This window comes from Myiozetetes cayanensis, unplaced genomic scaffold (genome assembly GCF_022539395.1).
Source record: "Myiozetetes cayanensis isolate MyiCay16 unplaced genomic scaffold, myiCay2020 scf32, whole genome shotgun sequence".
Classification (NCBI taxonomy): Eukaryota; Metazoa; Chordata; class Aves; order Passeriformes; family Tyrannidae; genus Myiozetetes; species Myiozetetes cayanensis.
This window is the reverse complement of record NW_026087544.1, coordinates 1,006,628-1,026,029: the sequence shown is the minus strand read 5'-3', so window position 1 is coordinate 1,026,029 and position 19,402 is coordinate 1,006,628. Positions and strand designations below refer to the sequence as shown.

At 58.8% G+C, this 19,402-nt stretch overlaps 1 protein-coding gene across 1 annotated transcript; it reads right to left on the bottom strand.

Annotated features, from left to right (window-relative positions):
- Positions 1-2,196: 2,196 nt before the first annotated feature.
- On the bottom strand, positions 2,197-18,804 carry MDFI (MyoD family inhibitor). The gene is made up of 5 exons (XM_050326671.1): positions 18,704-18,804; positions 17,057-17,130; positions 6,922-7,104; positions 3,561-3,809; positions 2,197-3,203 (listed from the first exon to the last, which is right to left on the bottom strand). The coding sequence occupies exons 1-5, from the start codon at positions 18,802-18,804 to the stop codon at positions 2,947-2,949; spliced, it is 864 nt and encodes a 287-aa protein (XP_050182628.1). The 3' UTR covers positions 2,197-2,946.
- Between the last annotated feature and the right edge of the window lie 598 nt (positions 18,805-19,402).

The following is a 19,402-nucleotide window of genomic DNA, read 5'->3' as shown; positions in this document are numbered from 1 at the left end:
CCTGGAGAGCAGCAGTGTGGCACTGGGGGGACCCTGCACTGAGAGCTTAAAACACAGTGAGGCTAATTTAGGTGACTGGACCTTTTAATGAATTTTAGCCCATTTCACTGAATTGTTTCACCTAGGACAGCAAACATGGGGCCAGCCAGGCTGGGGAAGGCAGGCAGGGAACCCCAGGGTGCCCAGGAAAGCCCATTCTGCAGGGCCAGCATCTGCATGGGCATAGTGCTCCTGCTCCAGCTCTGAGAGAACCGTAAAAACCAAGTGCTGGCAGGAGAGTAATTAGTTAAACCAGAGCACATCTGTTGTTAATTAATTCCCAGGCAGGAGAGTTTAACTCTTGCCTTCCCCAATGGTTTGCAACCTGGATGGCCAGCATCAACTTGCACTAAAGGAAGGCTTCCACTTGGCTTTTCAAGCCCTTTCAGGGACTTGAGTTGCTCTGGTCCATCATTCCCTGCCCTGATCCATCATTCCCACATCCCAGGACCATCCCTGTGATTTTCAAGAGCACCTGGGACATGAGCAGAGCAACCAGCACTGCCTGGTGGATGTGCCTCAGGTTTGGGGTCAGGGCTGAAATAAATCTGTCTTTGCCCCTCCCAACACCCAGCCCTGAAGAGTAGGACCTCTCGAAGGGTGGGTTTTCAGAGCAGCACTGCAGGGCTGAGCAGAATTTCTGGGTAGCCCTGCACTGCTTACTGCTCTTTTCTGTGCCTTTTTTCAAAGGCAGCTCTCACTGAAGCCCATTCGTAGGTGTGAACATCACATCCATTGAGCAGAACATCACGCTCTGCCCCCACCTCCTGCTCGGGACGGGGACCTTGGGAGCAGCTGGAGCAATGAGGGGGAGCAGGAGAGGGGCAGCTGAGCGCTTGGAGTGCGTGGGGGTGTGAGACCCCACCCCACATGGGACACAAGCAGGGCCAGCCCGCAGGGTCCTCCTGCACAGGGGAATCTGTTCCCCATTAAGCGACTCCGGCAGTGGCCGTGGCTGGTGGGAGCAGCCCTGCCAGCCCCAACCTCCCCAATTAGCAGCACAAGTGAGGCCAGGCTGGGGAAGGCCAGCACCTCCGTCCCTCCTTGCCAAGGATGCAAACGGTTTGGAGCAGAGCCTCAGCCAGAGCCTGTGGAAAAGCTCCCACCGACCCTGTGAGTGCTGGAGGGGGCCCCGGTCCCGTCCGTCCCGGGGTGGGCAGTGATGTGGATCCCATCCCCTGGCCCCTCACTCCTACAGTGAGGGACACAGCCTCAATCCAGCACCCTGAGCCCTCCCTGGGGTGTGTGGGGTGCAGGAAGGCTGCCTGCCCCAGCCTCTTCCCCTCTGTGCACTTGCACCGTGCCGGCTCCGACCGCCCTTCCCTCACCACTAAAAATAGCATTCCCGGCTGAGCGGCAGTGCCGGAGGGCAGAAAGCCCAGATCCCAAACCAGCCCATGTCACCGTGACCAACTGACCCATTTGGCCCCTGGTTTTAAGTATTTTTCCCTCCTCATTCAGCTTCAGCCCAGGCAGCAGCTGAGCTGGGGTGGCTGAGCCCCCCAAGGGGCAGCGAGACCCTGGTGTGGGGCTGTGGTCCCTGACCCACACGGCCTGGCATGGCATGGCATGGTTGGTGATCCCACACTGGGCTGGGACACGGTGAGTGGCAGCAGAAGTGGCCAAAGAACCCAAATTCCAAGGGCTGCCAGCTCCCACAGCCTCATGCCAACCCTGGGCAGCCTCAGCCCTTCAGCTGGGAATTCACATAATTTATTGTCTCCTTTAGGGAATTTGTGCCCTGGGTCTGGTGAAGCAACTCAGGAGCCTGGGAGGAGCAGGGAAAGAGCAGGGAACAACAGTGGGACAACAGGGCCAGGGTTTGTCCCAGGGGTGCTCCAGGACCTCAACCTGTTCCTGCAGTGAAGGACAGAGAGTCCTCTCACATTTTCCCTTCCTGCACAGGGACCAAAGCAGGAGCACCCTGGGGCTGTCACTGACCTGTCCCATGTCCCCAAGGCCCAAGGCTCCCCTGCAGCTGGGAGCAGGATGGGGCACAGGCCGAGACAGGGGACACAGAGCTGTCCCCAGGGACTGCCCTGCGGAGCATGTGGTGGGGCAACTGTCGGTCAGAAATGAAGAAAGACCTTTATTTACAGTAACAAATGAAAAGGACAAAAAATAAAATAAAATACCATGACAGCTCCCTCCCTGTCTCCCCAGCCCTTCAATGGGGTGTCTGCCATCCCCACCCAGCCAAGATCCCTCTCCCCAGGACGGTGGGATAGGGCCAACAACTGGTGGGGGTCATTGGGCACCTACCAAGCCACCCTGCCCCACCAGCCCCGGGACACTTGGGGGTAGGAACAGCTTGGCACAGCCCCAGGGTGTCCCCAGCCCCCCTCCAATCCCACTGCAGGGGCCGGGGCAGGAAAAGCTTCTTCCCAGGCAGGGGACAGGCTGCCTGTATTGCACCTGGCTGCTGCTCTCAGCACCACGGGGGGCTGGCAGGGGGTGTCCTGGGGGAAGGGGATGCTCTGTGCCACCCCCATGTCAGTGGAGCACTGTCCTGGGGCAGCCCTGGGTGGTGGCAGCGGGACAGGCTGTCCCCAGGGCCAGGAGCTGGGGTGGCACCTGCGGGCTCTGCAGGACGGGTGCTCCTGCTCTCGGCTCAGGTGGCAGGAGGCTCCCGCCGCGCTTCACAAACCCGCCCGCTGTGGGGAGGAGGTAGAGCATGACAGGATGCCACCACCCCTGGAGTCCCCCCGGCCCTACGGATTCACCATTCCCCAGGCGGGATCCAGGTCTGGCTCACCAGCTCCAGGGGATGAGGTTTGCAGTGGGGGATGTTGCTCTCCTCCTTCACCAGGCTCTGTCTTTCAGCGTTTCCCAGCGGCTCAGGGACCCTCACCCGCTGCGGGAGGGCCTGGGGGGGTCCCACCGCAGGTCCCCCCGCCGAGCAGCCCCTCAGGAGGAGAAGCAGAGCCCGCAGCACTCCATGCAGATCTCCAGGCAGTCGGCAGACTCGCAGCAGGCGTCGATGATGCCGCAGTCCATGTCGCAGGGCAGGTCGCAGTCCGCGCACTCGCCCGAGTTGCAGCAGCAGCAGCAGATGCAGGAGTCCTCGGAGGTGCAGGAGCCGCAGGTGGCACAGTCCAGAACGATGTTGCAGAGGGTCAGGAACTCACAGAAGAGGCAGGAGAGGATGCAGTGGACGCAGCAATCTGTGGAGGAGAGGACGGGTATGGATGGGTGAGAGCACCCGGCATGGATGGATGCCCAGGGAGCACTGTGAGGGTGGAAATCCTCCCTCAGGAATTAATATAAGGGATGGGAAATAGGTCTGAGGGCCAAGGTCCTCCCTCAACACCTAGGGACATGCCCAGGCCTCAAGAGAGACCAATTTTGGAGGACAGGAGGTGGTCCCACTCAGCACCCACCCTATAGAGGCTGCCAGGAGGGGAGCTCGGCTGCTTCCCAGCTCCAGGGGTCCCAGTGGGCTGAAAGGATCCTACACGAGACCCCAATGGATAAAGGGCTGGAAAAGAGCTGGAAGGGGACCCCCAGGGGAGAGCTGGTACCTTCTTGAGCCTCAATAGGGATGTGGGAAGAGGCCGACTTGGAGCTGCCCTTGCTCTTCTTGCTGTTCTGGCTGTTGATGGACTGGTGGGACTGCAGCTTTCGGTGAGGTTTCTGCGTGCTGGGCAGGGGTCGGAAGAGCCCGTTCCCCGCGTCCCCGTTGGCACCGCCCGGGTCCAGCCCCCGCCCGTTCTGCAGCAGGTGGGTGCAGGGCCCGGGGGGCTGCAGGGCTGGTCTCACCTGGGGCTGGCCTGGGGGGCAGAGAGAGCAGCAGTTACCCCCCAGAGCCCTCCTGGAGTGCTCCACCAAGGAGAAACACGAGCCTGGTCCCCTGTCACCACACAGCAACCTGGTCCCCAGCTGCACACAGCGGGGCTGGGAAGTGATGCTAAAACATGGATGGTCCAAGAGGATTGAGGTGGAAAAGGAGATGGAGAAGAAGAGATGGCTGCAGGGAAGGAGGCAGAGGCTCCAAAAGAGGAAGGGATGAAGAAAGAGCAAGAAATAGAGATGTTTTGTGAAGGACGTCCTGCAACTGGTGACACTCAGCAGAGCACCCGGAGGAGGAGGAGGAGAAGGAGGAGGAGGTCTCCTGGGATCTCAGCACTGCTGGCACAGGCAGGAGGGATGAAGCCACCAAGGTTGCCAGAGAGAGCTCCTGGCTGTCCCCATCATGCTCTGCAAAGCCAGAGGAGGTGAAGCACCACCGGAGAGCCGGAGTGCTCATCTCTGCGGGACTGCGGGAACTGGCTGCTTCATTAAAGGTCTCCCCAACCTCTAGCTGAACTTCCCTGCAGGAGGAGGAAAATAACTCTCTGCTCTGTCTGTGCCTCCCTCCAGCCTCACACACTGCAGCCGTGAGTGCAGGCCATGTCCTGCTGGGATACAGCCAGAGCCAGTGCCCTGTGTCCTGCCAGAGCCCCTGGTGTGGCTCAGCCCTTTGCTCCTGCCCAGTGCCGTGTCCTGTCCCCACTAATCCATGGGAGAGGACTGGGAACCAGCTCAAGGGAGGGGGTGCCAGCATCCACCATCCCCCACAGCGATGCCAATGGAAGCCACAAATAAAATCCTGTCTGATGGTGCTTGGGCCAGCTTTGCTTTTCCTCTCCCATGGCAGTAAACAAGGGATGATTCAGGCGAGAGGTTCGAGGGCAAAGGCACCTCTGGCTCTGGGGAACAGGAGCTGCTTTCTGTGCAGGGCACAGGGGGACGCAGGGGTGGAGTGGGCACAGACGGTCCCTGTCCTGCACCCATCAAAACAAAACAGAGGGAGGTGAAAAACACAAGTGGATGGTCCTGGTGAGGTCCTGGTGAGGTCCAGGCTGAGCTGGACTTGGGTCACAGAGGGAGGTTTAACCAGGGGCTTGGACTTTGACACACGCTGGGAAGGGAACTTAAAATAGCCAGGGCCGAGCGGGAAGAGTGGGCTGGAGGCAGGAGAGGTGGGAGAGGACCAGACTGGACACATGGAAAACAGGTCTTGGATAAAATGGAAATTGTGTCCCCTCCCAAAAAACCTCACAGAGTGTTGACTTCCCATTCACCCATCTCCAGTGCCCCCACCTGCCTGTGCCCTTGCACCGAGCTGGCACTGAGAGGCACTGAGGATGACCACGGTGCCTGGGGCTGCCCAGAGCTGTGACAGGCAGGGATTGAGCCAGCAGGGACCCAGGCAGGGGCTGAGCCTGCAGGGGCCCAGCAGCAGCCCAGCAGTGTCCAACAGCAGCTGGGTTCTCTGGGATTGCAGCAGGATGCAACGCGCTCGCCTTGGCGCTCCCCATTTCACTGCATTCCTCAGATTAAACTGTTTGTAAATCAAAATCACGCTCTGGCTCTGGAGAGTGGCAGCCAAAGGCAGCCAGGAATCCCCCCTCTGCTTTAAGTTAGGGAAAATAGCTTCCATTTTTTAGGAGAGCCTTCAACTCACAGGAGCCCAAAGCTCTTCTAGAAGAGGCACTTTGAACCCGAGCTCAGCAGTGTGGTGCTCCCCAGTACCATGGGTGTCAGGGCAGGAGTGGGGGGGGACCAACCCACCTGACAGCCCCCAGTGCACCCACCCACCAGTGGATGGTGGGAAAGCAGGACTTTGGATGGAGCAGCCTGCCTGTGGATCTTACACGACCAAAACCCTCCTGGATGCTCACTTGGGGTTTCCCACCGAGGCGGTGCCTGCCAGCCCCAGGGCCCGTGGGGGTGTGCTGGGGAGGGGGCTGCGTGGGCCCGCAGGGTGCAGCGGCTGTGCAGTGACTCAGACGTGCAGAATGTCTGTGGGCAGCCGGCCCAGCTCCCAGATGCTTCGCGAGGGCTCAGACTCTGCTGCAGGAAACGTGCGCTCTCCTCGCTCCACGTAGCCCTCGGGAGCGCCCGGATCCTGCCGTCCCCTCCCCTTCCCACCCCGCCTGCCCGCCCTTTGCAGTGTGCAACCTCGTTCCCACCCTCCCCTCATCCCCGCTGGGAAGCATCCATCCACTTTACACCCCTTGGAAGGGAAAGCTGCACTCTCGCATCCAACAAAAGGGGCTGGCTGTGCCCATGGGGCAGCCTGGGAGCGAAACCCTGGGATGCAGGCTGGGAGCCAGGGAAAGGACAGACAGAGGGGCTCCAGGAGTGCCTGGCCCGTGGCCTTCCACATCTGCCAGCTCTGCTCTCCCACCCCTGCAATGGCAAATGGACCAAGGGCCCCCACCCCTGCCCCACCATGGTGTTTCTCGCGGTGGGGGCACCGGCGGGGCTGTGGCAGCAGATCTGGGGAGGTGCTGCCAGCCTTCACCACCGCTTCTGGCAGAACCAGCTCCTCCGAGCAGACAGCCTGGCTCGTCCGGGCTTTGCACCAGCCTCACCCTTGCCCTGGACTCACCAAGGCAAGAGCTGTCCCGGGGGAGGCATCTCCCTTTGCTCCAGCAAGCGGCTGTTGCGCTCCCATCCCACGGCCATGCCCATGGAGCTGTTCTGTCGGGGGTCTCCTCTCTCCCTCTGTGGCTTTGGGGATGTTCCACAGAGCAGCCAGCTCCTTCCCTTGGGGCGTTGGTCCCTCTTCCCACCACGGCACCCCGGGGGACACCAACACCACCGAGAGCTCCTCCAGCTGCCCACCTTCCTCCCCCTGTGCCTCCAGCCAGGCACACAGACAGGAGAGCGGGAGCCATCCCGGCTGCCGCCCTTCACTTTCCCCACTCCAGGTGACTCACGCTCAGTTCAAGCCTTTTGCTTTGATGTGGGGAGGAACAAAGCGAGGAGGAGACGGATTCCCACCTCTGCCCTCCTTTTTAACGAGCCCAGCTCTTGATGAGACGGCAGCAGCCCAAGGCACTGGCACCTGGAGGTGGCCGGGGCTGCACGTGCTGCCACCAGGGAAACACTCACATGTCACAGCTTTGGGAGTGCCTGCGAGCTCAGCCCGGGGGCCCTTGGTCAGGACTTTTGGGGACTCCTCATCTTCCAGGGGTTTCTCCTTCCTGGGCACGGCGGGGCGGGCGGGCGGGCGTGGCTCTGCCGATGGCGCCGCCGGAATCGGCCTCGGCGAAGGGCGCGAGGGCTCTCCGGCCTCTGCAAGACAAACGGGGCTGGAGCTGAGCCCCCCCGGGTCACCCAAACCACAGAGACACACAGCACATCCCCACACTCTGCAGTCAGCACCGCTCAGGGCAGCTGGGCTCCGATTCCCAAGCCAAATCCAGCTGCCTGTTTGCACACAGTGGGGGAAGAGCTGGAGCACCTCAAGGGATTTCAGGCCGCTCGGGGTGGGCACTGAGGCTGCACCACTCTGCAGCTGCTCACCTCACGCAGCGCCAGCAGCTCAGCAGCACCAGCCCAAAAACCCTCCTGAGGTCCCACATTCCTTCTCCAAAAAGCCAAGGGATCTGGTTACACTCAGCGGTTCAAGCTGAATTTTTCATCCCCCTTCCCATGAAAGGGCCACTGTCTTCCCTGCTGGAGCTGCTGCCACCTCCCCTCATCTTCCTGCACTCTGGGACAGGGGCAGCCACTGCAGGATCCCTCGATGGGGCAAGTCAAACCCAAAAGGAGACAGGTTATTCCCCATGGGATAAATTCCGATGCCACACACCCCCTTGCAGAAACCCACAACACCCTTCAGAAGGGCCAGAGCTGCAGACTGGGAGCTTTCTGCCCCTCATGGTGGGTTTCCATGGGGAATGTGGGATGTCCAGGGGAAATGTGGGGTGTCCAGGGGGGCTCAGTGCAATGCTAGAGTCCCCCACTCACCCTCCTTGCTGCCCCATCCCTGTCCCCATCCCCTGGAATAGCAACCTCTTGCACAACAGGGGCTGGACCGCACTTTATATAAAACTAAATTATAGCCTGGGCGAAGGGAGGGAGAGCAGAGACCCATAATTTCCCTGGCTGTAACAAGAGGTCCCACACACAGGCAGGCAAGGGCGGGGGGGCAGGGGAGGGAGACCTGGGACAATTCATTACCCTGGATATGAGGAGGGTCCTGCACACCCGAGCTGGGGGGAAGGTGGGCAGAGCTCACGTGGGTAATTAGAGATTAATGAGGGAGGGGGAGGCCTCCTCTGCACCCCGGGATCAGCAGGAGCATGGACATGCTGCAGAGGGGCTGCAGCCAGTCTGGAATGATGCTCCACGACTCCCCACACGCCTCAGTTTCCCCACAGGACCATCCTCTCTGCCCTCCCCAGGGTGCTGATCCACCCTGGGGTGCCACAGCTCCCGTGACAGGGGGTTTGCTGGGAAGGAAAGCTCATCCCAGCAGAGCCCTGCTCACAGCTCTCACAGGTGAGGGGATTCTGGGGCTCAGCCAAGGGAAATCCAGCACCTCCACCTGAATTTCACATGGCATTGGCTCCAAATCCCAGGGAGAGTGTGAGCACGTGAGCCCCAGACAGGAGAAGAGTCATTCCCATGCCTCTGGAAAGCCCAGGGCAAAACAGAGAGGTGAAGAGAGCAGGCTGTCATCTACCCACAGTGTACAGGTGAGGTGTGGGGATGAATAATTCCCACACGCTGCTGCATCTGCAGCCTCTGCCATGTCCCGACCTGGAGCAGCCTGAGTCAGACCTGATCTAGTGCCTGTTAGAGCCAGGCATGGAACCCTGATGGCTGAGGAGCTCTGCATGAGCCAGAGGTGCCCAGTGCAGGGCATGGAGGTGATGCTCCCCTCTGGTCCCTGGAGAGGGATCTGAGCTTCTCTGGGTTCTGCTGTGAGATGTCCAGGGCTTAAAAATTCACAGCCTCTGGGGCTGCCCAGAGCAGCCCCATCACCACCAGATCCCCTTCCCTGCAGCTTTTTTACACCAGGAAAAAGAGCTGGAAAATCAGGTGCTGCAGCGGGACAGGGGTTGGCACGGGGAGAGCTCCAGCTGATCCCTGTCCTGCCATGGCCACCCTGTGCTCCCTCCATCACATCCCTTGCCCTCTCCAAGCCTGTTCCGGGGGGGATGAGGACAAGGACAGCCTGCTGAGACCCTGAGCTCGGAGGGAAAGCCCAGCACTGGCTGAGTGGATCCGTGTGGATGCCCAGTGTGCTGCTGCCAGGAGGAGACAAGAGACACTTGTAATTACCCTGCACAGGGTCTCACACACAACCACAGCCATGCAGGCAGGAAGGTGGCAATTAAATTAACTCCCACGGGAACAAGCTGGCCAGGAGAGAGACAAAAATAGACAGGAAAGAAATTTGGGTAAGCTGGTCCTTCCCTGCCTTGCACAGCCTCACATCCCTGCTGCTGCAGGGCCACGGGGAGACCAAGTCTGCCAAAATGCACCCAAGAGGAGGCATCACCTCTGATGACACAGGCAGAGATGGACAGACAGACCCCCAGCACTGGCACAGGCTCATCCTACAGCTCCTGGTTCCCTCTCCTACTTTAAATCCCCCCAGTCCCTGCTCCAGGGGTGCCCTGGCAAGAGGAGGCCCCCTGGAGTCCCCTCTCCCAGCTCTTGGCTCCTTCCCTCCCCTGCTGCCACCAGAACAAGACCAGGGCTGACCTAAATCCCTCAGGTTTGAAACCAACCACAGGCCCAGGCAAAGCCCTAAGGAGAGATGGCCCTCAGGATGGGACATCCATCCCTTTCCTCACCTGCCCCCCAAAGCAGCTGCACCCCCAGACCCCTCTGGGTGGGATAAAAGCCCATCACAGTCTGGGATGAGAGTCTGGGTCTCCACTCCCCCATTCTGCACCACCTCTTGTACAACACAAGGGAGACGTGAGGGTGACGTGGCACAGGGAGAGCAGCTCCAGTGTCTGGTTCATGGGAACAGAGGTAATAAGGCATTTAAAATAATAAGCCCAGCTTCAATAAATCACAGCACTGCCCTAAGGTACAAAAGATTAGGGAAGCGATAGACACAGAGCTGCTTTCTTTGCCTCCTGGTTGCCAAGCCCAGGACACGCACATGGATCTGCTTTTCCGACCGTTCTCCCCATTTCCAAAGTCCAAACCCACCACTGTGAAAGCCCCGAGACATCAGCCAGCTCCAAAGTCCATCAAGAGGGTGAGAATGGAGGAGGAAGGAGAGGAAAGATGTAAAGCTGGAGAGTTTCATTGCTGTACCATTCCTGCAAAGTCCCAAGTCCAAACAGCCCTCTGGGAGCGATGGCTGCAGGAAGGACCTGCCCCACAGGACCAGTGTCTGCAGGAGCTTCTGGGGCCACCCCCGTGGTTCTGACCAGGGGATAAAGTGCTTTGTGGGGGAAGCACACTGAGTTCCTGATGAGCTTGCAGGACTGAGGTGACCATTCCCAAAGAGCTGAGCAAACAAAAGGCAACTGCATCGTGTCAGCAGCTGGTGGGAGCTGGGATGGGGCAGAGCATAAACATGAGCCACACCACAGGCAGCACTGCCACAGCACCCTAGAGCTCCCAGGGACCTCTGGATTCCCTTACCCCAGCTGTTTGTGGTGTCCAGACCCCCAGCTGGGAAGGCTGAGAGTATGTGGGAAGATGCAAGGCCAGAGCCACAGTTTTGGGTCAAACCCACCCAGGTTGTCCCATGGCTCCTGCTCATTGTTCCTGAGCTGTAGCTGATGCTCTGCCCAGCTCCTGGGGTCTCATTTATCTTTCCTCTTCCTCCTAACTGCCTTTGGCTCAAAGGGAAAGAATCTGGTGGCAGGAGATGGATGGACACATTCCCAACGTGGCACTTTCCCCTTCCCCACTGCCCAAGGCCAGAGGGACACAGCACGGGAAGGAAAACGCTTCCAACACATGGAGCTGAAAACAGGCTGGGGCTGGGGAGCGTGGAAGCAAATCCCACCTCCTTGGCAAGGCAGATGTTTGCCTTAGGTGGTGTCAACCCAAAGGGGGGGAAGAAGGGTCCCAGCACATCTGGATCCACATCTGAGCTCTTGAGGGGCATCCAAACCTAATGCCACGGGATGCGACTCCTGCCAGCGGGGAGGTTCTCAGGACACCCTCCCGTCCCCCCTTCTGTCTCCCTTTAATCCCTTGGGAATGGCTGGACAGGGACCAGGTAGTGTTGGACAGAGACGCAAACAGAGACGGTCTAGGGAGGCATTTGCCATGAACAACATGCGGCAGTGTTTGGTTTGGGAGCTCTCTAATCTCTTTTATGCAGATAAAATGAGCGTGTAATCTCTCTTGGTTTTCTGTACGCACTGCCTGGCCCAATCAGGTGCCTGTCTGACCTATTCCAGGGGTATTTTAGAGCCTGATTAAGTGGTTTCAAGTGCAGAAGAGACGGCACTGAAGCAAATCCTTCCAATCCCGTGAGCCAGGCTGGAGGAGAGGAAAGCAAAATTCTGGTTTGAAAGTTTGCTCAACTGGGAAAAATCCAAATGGCTTATTTACATTCAGTCTGAAATTAATGCACTGAAGCATTCTCAGATTCTATGATACTCAGGGAAAGGAAAAGGAGGGTGGGAGGGAAGGAGGAGAGATGCCCAGAGCACTGGAGCACAGCTGGGAGAGACTCAGTACATCTTTGCTTCCCTCCCAGAGAGCCCCAGTGTCTCTCTGCTCACCTGGGCAGTGCTTTGGATAAACAGTTCAGTTCTGGGACAATGAGGAACTCAGTCAAAAAAAAAAAAAAAAGTGGTTTCTATGAAAAGTTACTTCCTAAATGCAAAAAAGCAAAACAAAGCAAAAGAACCCACAAAACCCCAAATAGCTCAGCAGCCTGGGAGTTGTTGTTATTTGTTATTTATAGCCTTTGGGTGGGTAGGAAGGGAGGAATTTTGGGCCAGACAGGTCAGGACCAGCATCCATCCAGTCCATCTGTGTTCAGAGTTTGACCTCAGTGACAAAACCCTGACTCCAGGTTTGGGGCATAGACCCTGTACCAAGGTACCAAGGTGTCCCTACAAATTCCATCACCCAAAGGTCCTCATTGATCCAACCAGCTCCTGCCAAGGAGGCAACAACCAAATTCATGGAAGAATTGCTCCCACTCAAGAGCTGGGTGGTGAGGGTGACCCTCGAGAAGGGATTTCAGGGAAGATAACAGGTAAAATCACTGCAAGAAGCACCTCTGTCACTGCAGCACTGCGGAGGAATTCTAACTTATGCAGTAAGAACAGATTTAACATATATATTTTATACATATTAGGTAGCTTTTGGAACTGGAGCTGCAAGGGAAGAAGAAATCTCTAAGCCTGAACTGGAGGCCAGGGACAACACAACGCCCAGGACACCAACCAGACCAGCAGGACCGGGTTTCTTTCTTCTTTTTCTCTCCCAGCATCAGGCCTGGGCTCTGCCTCATCCAGAGAGCAACATAAAACCTCCCAAACTCACTGTGGGGCCAAGGAGTGGCGGAAAATGATGGGAAAACAAAAGCATGGACACCCAGCCTGGGACTGAGACAACTTCCACGGGGTTTGAGGAGCACTGTGCCAGCTCGGAGCTCCCTGGGGCAGGACAACCCCTCAAAGGGTGGAATAACCCCGTGCCACGGCAGCCTGGCATGGAGGAAGGGTGCAGGAGGAAATCCTGTGACATCCTGGGTGTCCTTAAGGAAAAGCAATTATCCCTGGAGCCTGGAAAGCATCTAAGGAGATGCCTATCACATCCAAGGAGATTCTGGGAATTACAGGGCAAGGAGCTGTGCTGGGGAAAATTATGGAGAGAGTAATTAAGGACCAAGGCAGTCCAGTAATTGTGTAACCTTCTGGGGTTAAACCAGCACAGGTCCTGCCAGGGAAAATTTGTGTCTTTCTCCCCACTAAGAGTCCTTAAAAAAAGATAATTGAGGAGCGGATCAACGGGAGCTGGTGGACATCATTATTAACAGGGATGATAATTTGCACTTATGCAGCCCCTTTCATCCCTGGCTTTAACCCAGGGCCCATCACACCTTACCTGAGCCCCAGGTATTTTCCAGGGGCTCAGCTGCAGCTCTGAGCGGAAACAACCTCGGCACAGCTCAGACCGGTGGGGAAACTGAGGCACACAAAGGGGATTTGCCCAAAGAAACACCCCATGGAGATGGAGCCTGGCACCAAAAGCAGCCAAACCAGGTGAGCCCTGTCCTGCCCTGGGGGAAGAAGCCGGAGCTGGAGCTCCTGTGCACCCATCCCAACACAGGATGGGACTGGGCTGAAAGCACTTCCCAAAGCTCCTGCCCTGGCACAGAGCTGGGGATGGGCAGCTGGGAATACAGCAGGACACACCGGAGCAAGGGGGGAACCCTCCCCCCAGGCCAAACACAAATCCCACAAGGCAGCTCAAGGTCAGAGATGGGTGAAGACTGGAATTTTACACTGCTGCAGTGTAAAAGCTCCTTTCCACTGGTACAACCTGGCACCCTGGGGGAAATGGGAAAGGGGTCAGACTGGGAGGGACCGATGTGGCTCATCCTGGGGGCTGCTGGTGCCCATCCCACAGGAGGCTGTGCTGGGCAAGGCAAGTCCTGGAGAACATCACCAGAACTCCAGCAAACACCCAGAGGAGGGCTTGGGTTTCTGCAACTCCTAGGCTTGAGCAGCAGCTTTCCAAGGAAATTCAATAAGGAGCTGGAGCGGGAGCTGGGGCGGCACAGCCCCAAGGCCCTGCTTTGTTTTGCACAAACCCAGAAACACTGAAAAAAGCCAGGAATCTGCCTTTTTTTGTTTGGCATTTGGGGTTTTTGTTGTTGTTTTTTTTAGGGTTTTTTTTTGCTAAGTTTTGTTGTCGTTCAAAGGAAAAACACAAACGAAGCGTTTTCACAAGCTGACAAGAATCTTTGAAAGAAAACCAGAAATGGACCCTTTGGTGCAAACAGTTTCTATCTGGGATTAAAAAAAAACAAACCCCAAACACTTTGTCTCTTTTGGGCCTTTTTGGAGGGGATTCTTTGCACTTTGAAGGTGTCTGTGTACAGCTCTGCAATCCTGCATTTAAATCAGTGTTAAGACAAGCAAAGACCCTTTTATTTTGACCTTGGAGGGGGTTCCCTTTGTTCCTACCCCCATCCCAGTGTGTACCTGACTGACAGTGGCACCAACTCCTGCCCAGCACCCCCTGCCCAGGGCACCCATGGGTGCTCAGACCCCCAAGGAGGGGACAGACCCTCGTGCAGGCACCCACAGCTCGGTATTTTGGGTCTGAATGCTGCATTGTTAGGGCTGAGCACACAACAGCTTTTGGCCTCCTGTTACACCTCGGGGCAAAATCCTCTGGAACAGGCAGAAAGAATTAAAGGGAAATAAGTGCGTGTGAATGTCCCATCCCGGGCTGGCTCTGAGAAAGGACACTCGGAGCTGCCAGCGACCAAGCTGGGACACAGGCACGGAGAGGGGGAATAAAGGGGGGACACGGAGGGGGCAGGGTGGTGGTCCCATGCAGCAGATGTCCTGTTGGGAAGGGAAGGAAGAGAGGTGGGAATGAGTAGAGTCAAACCCGAGGGATAAGTTTTGCTTCTGGAGGTGGATTTGCCTCAATCGTCTTTACATGGGTTTGTTCCCCATGAGGAAAGACCCTCTCCTACTGTGCCTGCTCTCCCTGTCTTTTCCTCCCTGTGAAAGGATGATCAGCCAAAAAATCTTTCTGTTTTTCTCCTGTTTTCTGCTAATTCCTCTGAAAAGTAATTACCCCCCATCCCCTCCAGGGCAGACAGTCACCTCTTCTCTCCTAGCTCCTCTGCAAACTACCTGTGGTTATTTCCAGGCTTTGGTTTGCCATGTCCCTGTCCCTCCTGGGTGGGAGGAGGCCAGGATGGCACCCAGCCCATCTTCAGAGATGCCAAGGAACAAACTTGGGGAAATAAGCTTCTGCTCAGGCTGGGAAATAGCACCAAGCACAGTGAGACCAGCCCGACCTGCCTCTCACGTGCTGCCTTGGGCCAAACCGCTCCGGCACCTCAGATTCCCTGTTTATCCCAGAGCCCTGGTGTTTGCAAACGAGCTGATCTAGTTTGCAAAGGTTCAGACAGGGAATGGATAGAAAATTCCCAGGCTGGGCAGTGCGTGACCGAGCCTCTGGCCCCTGCCCAAGAGATCAGGGCTCTGTATGGGTGACAGCGAGCTGGCCTGGCCACTCATCCCCCTAAAACCAGAGAGAGACAAAGAGAGGAGTGGTGTGAGCCAGGATTCGAGATGTGCCACCACAGAGCTGCCCTCTGAGGCAGGACAGGGATATTCTCTGGGGATGAAATGTAGCCCCTGGAGCTTGGTCAGACAGAAACTGAGGGTGTTCTGGAGACCCCTTGCCCTCCCCATGCTGCAAAAGCTGGGTCTAAAGGAGGCACAGCTGGTCCAGCTCTGCTTGAGTTCACACATTTGGTCCACACTCCCCTCCAGAGGAGCTGGGGAAAGGGAGGGTGGGTTAAGGGCTGCTCTGGGATGGAGGTGCCACACCTCCAACATGGGCACACCGAACTGGGCACTCATGGATGCCCCCAGGCACCTTGGCTGGGTCCCACCGCTCCTGCTCAGGACACCAGTACAACTGGGAGTTTAACCACACTCTACCTACACACCGCTCCTGTGCAGCCACAGGGAAGGTGGAAAAGTTCCAACAACATTTTCCCCAATACACTGAACAGATTTTTAAACTACTCCTTAAAATACCCCCCAGTTGACGGTACAGTAGCCGTGCACAGCACTCCTCCTGACCCGGGCTGGAGGCAAGTTCCCATGCAAGAGCTTTCTGCACTAGGTCTGTGCATTAACAGTTCACCATTTCCCACCTGGAAGGGAAAGCGAATGGAAGGAAATCCAGGGAAATCAGTCCCACAGAGCCCCTGCAGCTGCCTGGGCCCCGGGACGCGGCTGCAGCTCAGAGCAGCTCGGCCGGGAAGCAGAGCCTGCGGCATCCAGCTGGAAGAGCAGGGGGGAAGAGAACAAGAGGATGTATTCTCCAAAACTTGGGCCCAGCCGTGCTCCGGGCCAAAGCCAACACGGGACTGGTCCAGCTGTGCTGGATCCTGCCCTTGGCCATGCCCGGCGCTCCCGCTCGGCCCGGCGGCCGCGTTCGGAGCACGCGGGAGCTGCTCCTGCTGCGCATTTGGCCCCTTTTGTGTCTGGCCTGACAGACACACCACGGCGTGTCCCACCAGCGCCAACAGCCTCCTGCTTTTCCCCTCTCTAACTGGGACTTCTAATGCCATTTCTGCACGTGAGCCTTGGCAGGGACTGAGCAGCGATCCAGGCAGAGTCACCGCACTGCTCTGCCCCGTGGAAAGGGCAACAATTCCCCAAACTTTTCCAAGCACTTCTGCATGGCCTGATCCTGCCCCCCTGCATCCCATCACTGAAGAGCAGCCCCCAGCCCCTCCGCCCATCCCTCGAGGGGGGAGGTTTGACTCGCTCCGTGCGCTTGGCCCTGCTACAGAAACTGCTGGAGAGTCTGTGCTGCGAAGTCCCCGCGGGGTCCCGGCAGCTGCTGCACTCGCACAAACACGGACATGAACACACTCTCAGGGGCACCAACACACCCTCAGCTCCACACAGCCATGCACACTCACACACACGCACACAAACACACAACCGTGCATTTCTTCCCCCACAAAACGTGCTTACATGCACCCCCCAGCCACAACCCCCCCCACAGTGCCCACCCACAGCCCCCAGCCACGCACACACACACCCCCTCCCCTCCTCTGTGCACACACCGTCTCCAGCAATGCACCCCTCGACGGGGCACCCTGTCCCGGGCACCCACACGCCCAAACCTTGCACACCCCCGAACCGTGCACACCTCTCCATGTACATATCCCTCAGCCACACACCCCTGGTGCTGTGCAGACCCACCCGCAGCCGTGAACCCACAGCCCCCCACCCGTGCCCCCCAGCCCTGTACACACACACACACATATACATTTATACCTCCCCCGGTCCTGTACCCCCGGAGCCCTGCACACCCCCCCACCCGTGCACACACCTCCACTCCCCGTGAACTCACACCCCCCGTGCACAAACACACCCCCGCCGCGAACCCACAGCCCCCACCCTTACACACACACGCAGACCCCTCTCCCGCAGACGCGCCCCCAGCTTCCCATCCGTGCCCCCCACCCGTGTCCCCCAGCCGCTCACCCCTCTCTCCCCCGCTCCCTTCCCCGGGCAGGACCCCGTACCTGGCGGTGGGACCGGTTCTGCGCGGGGCGGCTCCGGGGGCTCGGCCGAGGGCTGCCGGGCCGGGACATCGGGGCTGGCGGTGCGGGTTCGGTGTGGGCTCAGTTCGGGCTCAGTGCGGGCTCAGTTCAGGCTCAGTTCGGGCTCAGAGCGGCCCGTCCCGCCGCGCTCACCTGGGGCCCCGCGGGGCACCGCGCCCGCCCCGCCCCCGCCCCGCATCCCCCGGCCCCGCCGCCCCGGCGATGGGCCGGCTGGGCGCGGGGCTGCCTCTGGGCTGGGCTTCTGCCTTTTTCTTTTTTTCTTTTCCGATTCCTTAAAAAAAAAAATAAAATTAAACAAAAAAGCAACAGCAACAAAAAAAGCTGGGAGCGCAAACACGCGGCCGCCCGAGCCCGCAGCGCTCCGGGAGCTTCTGCTGGAGCCTGGAGCGGAGCCGGGAGGGGAGAGGCGCGGGGCAGGCGGAGGTGGTGGCTCCCGGGGCCAGCCTTGGATTTGGGATTTCACAGCTGTGCTGCGCTCTCGGCTCAGGGCTGGGTCACCCCAAAAGCTGCGGGGGGAGTAATGGGGCTTAGCTGTGCTCGGGCCCCATCGGGTGGGTGTTGGGACCCTTTGGGAAGGTGCTCGAGTCCCTCGGGTGGGTGCTCCTGCCTGTCTGCCTTCCCCCAGGCAGGAAAGCAAAGAGGGAACTTCTGTGCCTGACTCCATGGCGTGTCCAGGGAACGCCTCTGCCTCCCCCACCCCTCCCTGCCTCAGTTTCCCCAACTGGAAAATGGGGTTCGTTTCCTCGGGGCGATGCCTGGAGCTGCTGGGAGCAGAGTTGATGGCGTTGCTGCCCTCAGATCGGCGTGACACCCATGTTCAAGCAGCAGCAGCACATCCCGAGAGGGCCAACCCAGAGTTCAGTGCTTGCTCCGGCACTGTGTCCCTACAGGGCCCCACGAGGGTTCGTCCCTGTGCTGAGCGTCATGTAGGACCCGGCGGGACGTTTGCAAAGTTGTTTTTTTATCCCACTGCTGTGTTTTCCTGTGTTTAAAAGCCCAGACTTGCAAAGCACAACAGAGAGAGGCTGGATGGTGGTGGGCTGGGCTGGAGCCTGGAGTGTGATCCTGGAGCTGGACCAGCCAGGAGCACAGGGGGCTGCCCCCCTGCCCTCCCTGCCCTGTCAGCCCTGCCCTCGCCCACCCCTTCCCAGACACACTGGAGTCGGGGCAGTGACTGGAATTTGCAATCCAGAGCTTCAGCTCCAGGTTCCCAGAGCAGGGTTGAACCCAGGGGACAGCTCTGGTGACTCCTCACATCCCACTTCCCTCCTGCCCGGTGATGCCCCAGCCCTGCTGCCACCGGGGCTGTCACCAGCGCTCTGGTGCAGCATTTGGAGGGCTGGGGGATAAGGGAGACGTCACCACTGCGGCCACATGGAAAGGAAATGGGTCAGGAAGTGGGAATGAGGCAGCCTGGGGCACGAAGCGGGACTGGAGGGATCTGACTGCTCAGAACTTGCCAAAAGCTCCATCCTGAAGGCAGAGCCTTCTCTGAGCATGGCTGGCACTGAGGGCGAAGCATCGAGTGACACTGTGACCCCCATCCGTGGTAAAACCACCCGAGCACAGGTCATCCCACTGGGAGCCGGGGCTGGGTCACTCCCTCGCCTGGCACCGCTCCCAGCAGGATCCTGCCAGCTTTCCACGGCATTCACCACAGTGCTGGCCGTGCTGGTGATGGCGAGCAGGGCCGTGGGGTGTGCCGGCATCGCCGGCTGCTGAGGCAGTGGCTGAGTCACGCCGGGATCACGCCGGGATCGCCCCAGCCCCACGCGCTGCCGTCGCACATTCCTCCCTGTTTACCTGCCCAGACACCCCGGGCCGGCCCTGCTGGGGCAGAGCCACCCTCGCTCCTCCGGGCAGTCCTGAGGGACGGGCACCACCGGACAGGGGGGTCTGAGAGAGAAGGGCCTGGGAGCCCTGGGGCTGCCTGGAGCTGGGGAGGCAGGAGGTGGCTGCCCAGGCTGGGGGTGCTCTGCCTGGGGAAGGACAGAACTGGGAATGCAGGTGCCACGTGCTCAGCTCGGGCCATGGGGATGGGGCTGGGTGGGGATTAGCTACCCTCCTCCTCTGTACTGACAGCTCCACCTGATAACCCAGAAAAAAAATGAGGAGTAGCTGTGAAGCTGAGACACAACTTTGGTGGTCCAGGATCAACCCCCTGTGCAGGCCTGGCTTTGGGGGGAACAGGGCTCCCCAGGCTGGCAGACCCTGGCACAGTGGGAGCTCGCAAGAAAGTTCTTCATTAGGATTTTGGGGCCACAGAACAGCAGGACTTTACCCACAGCAACACAAGGGCCATGGGGC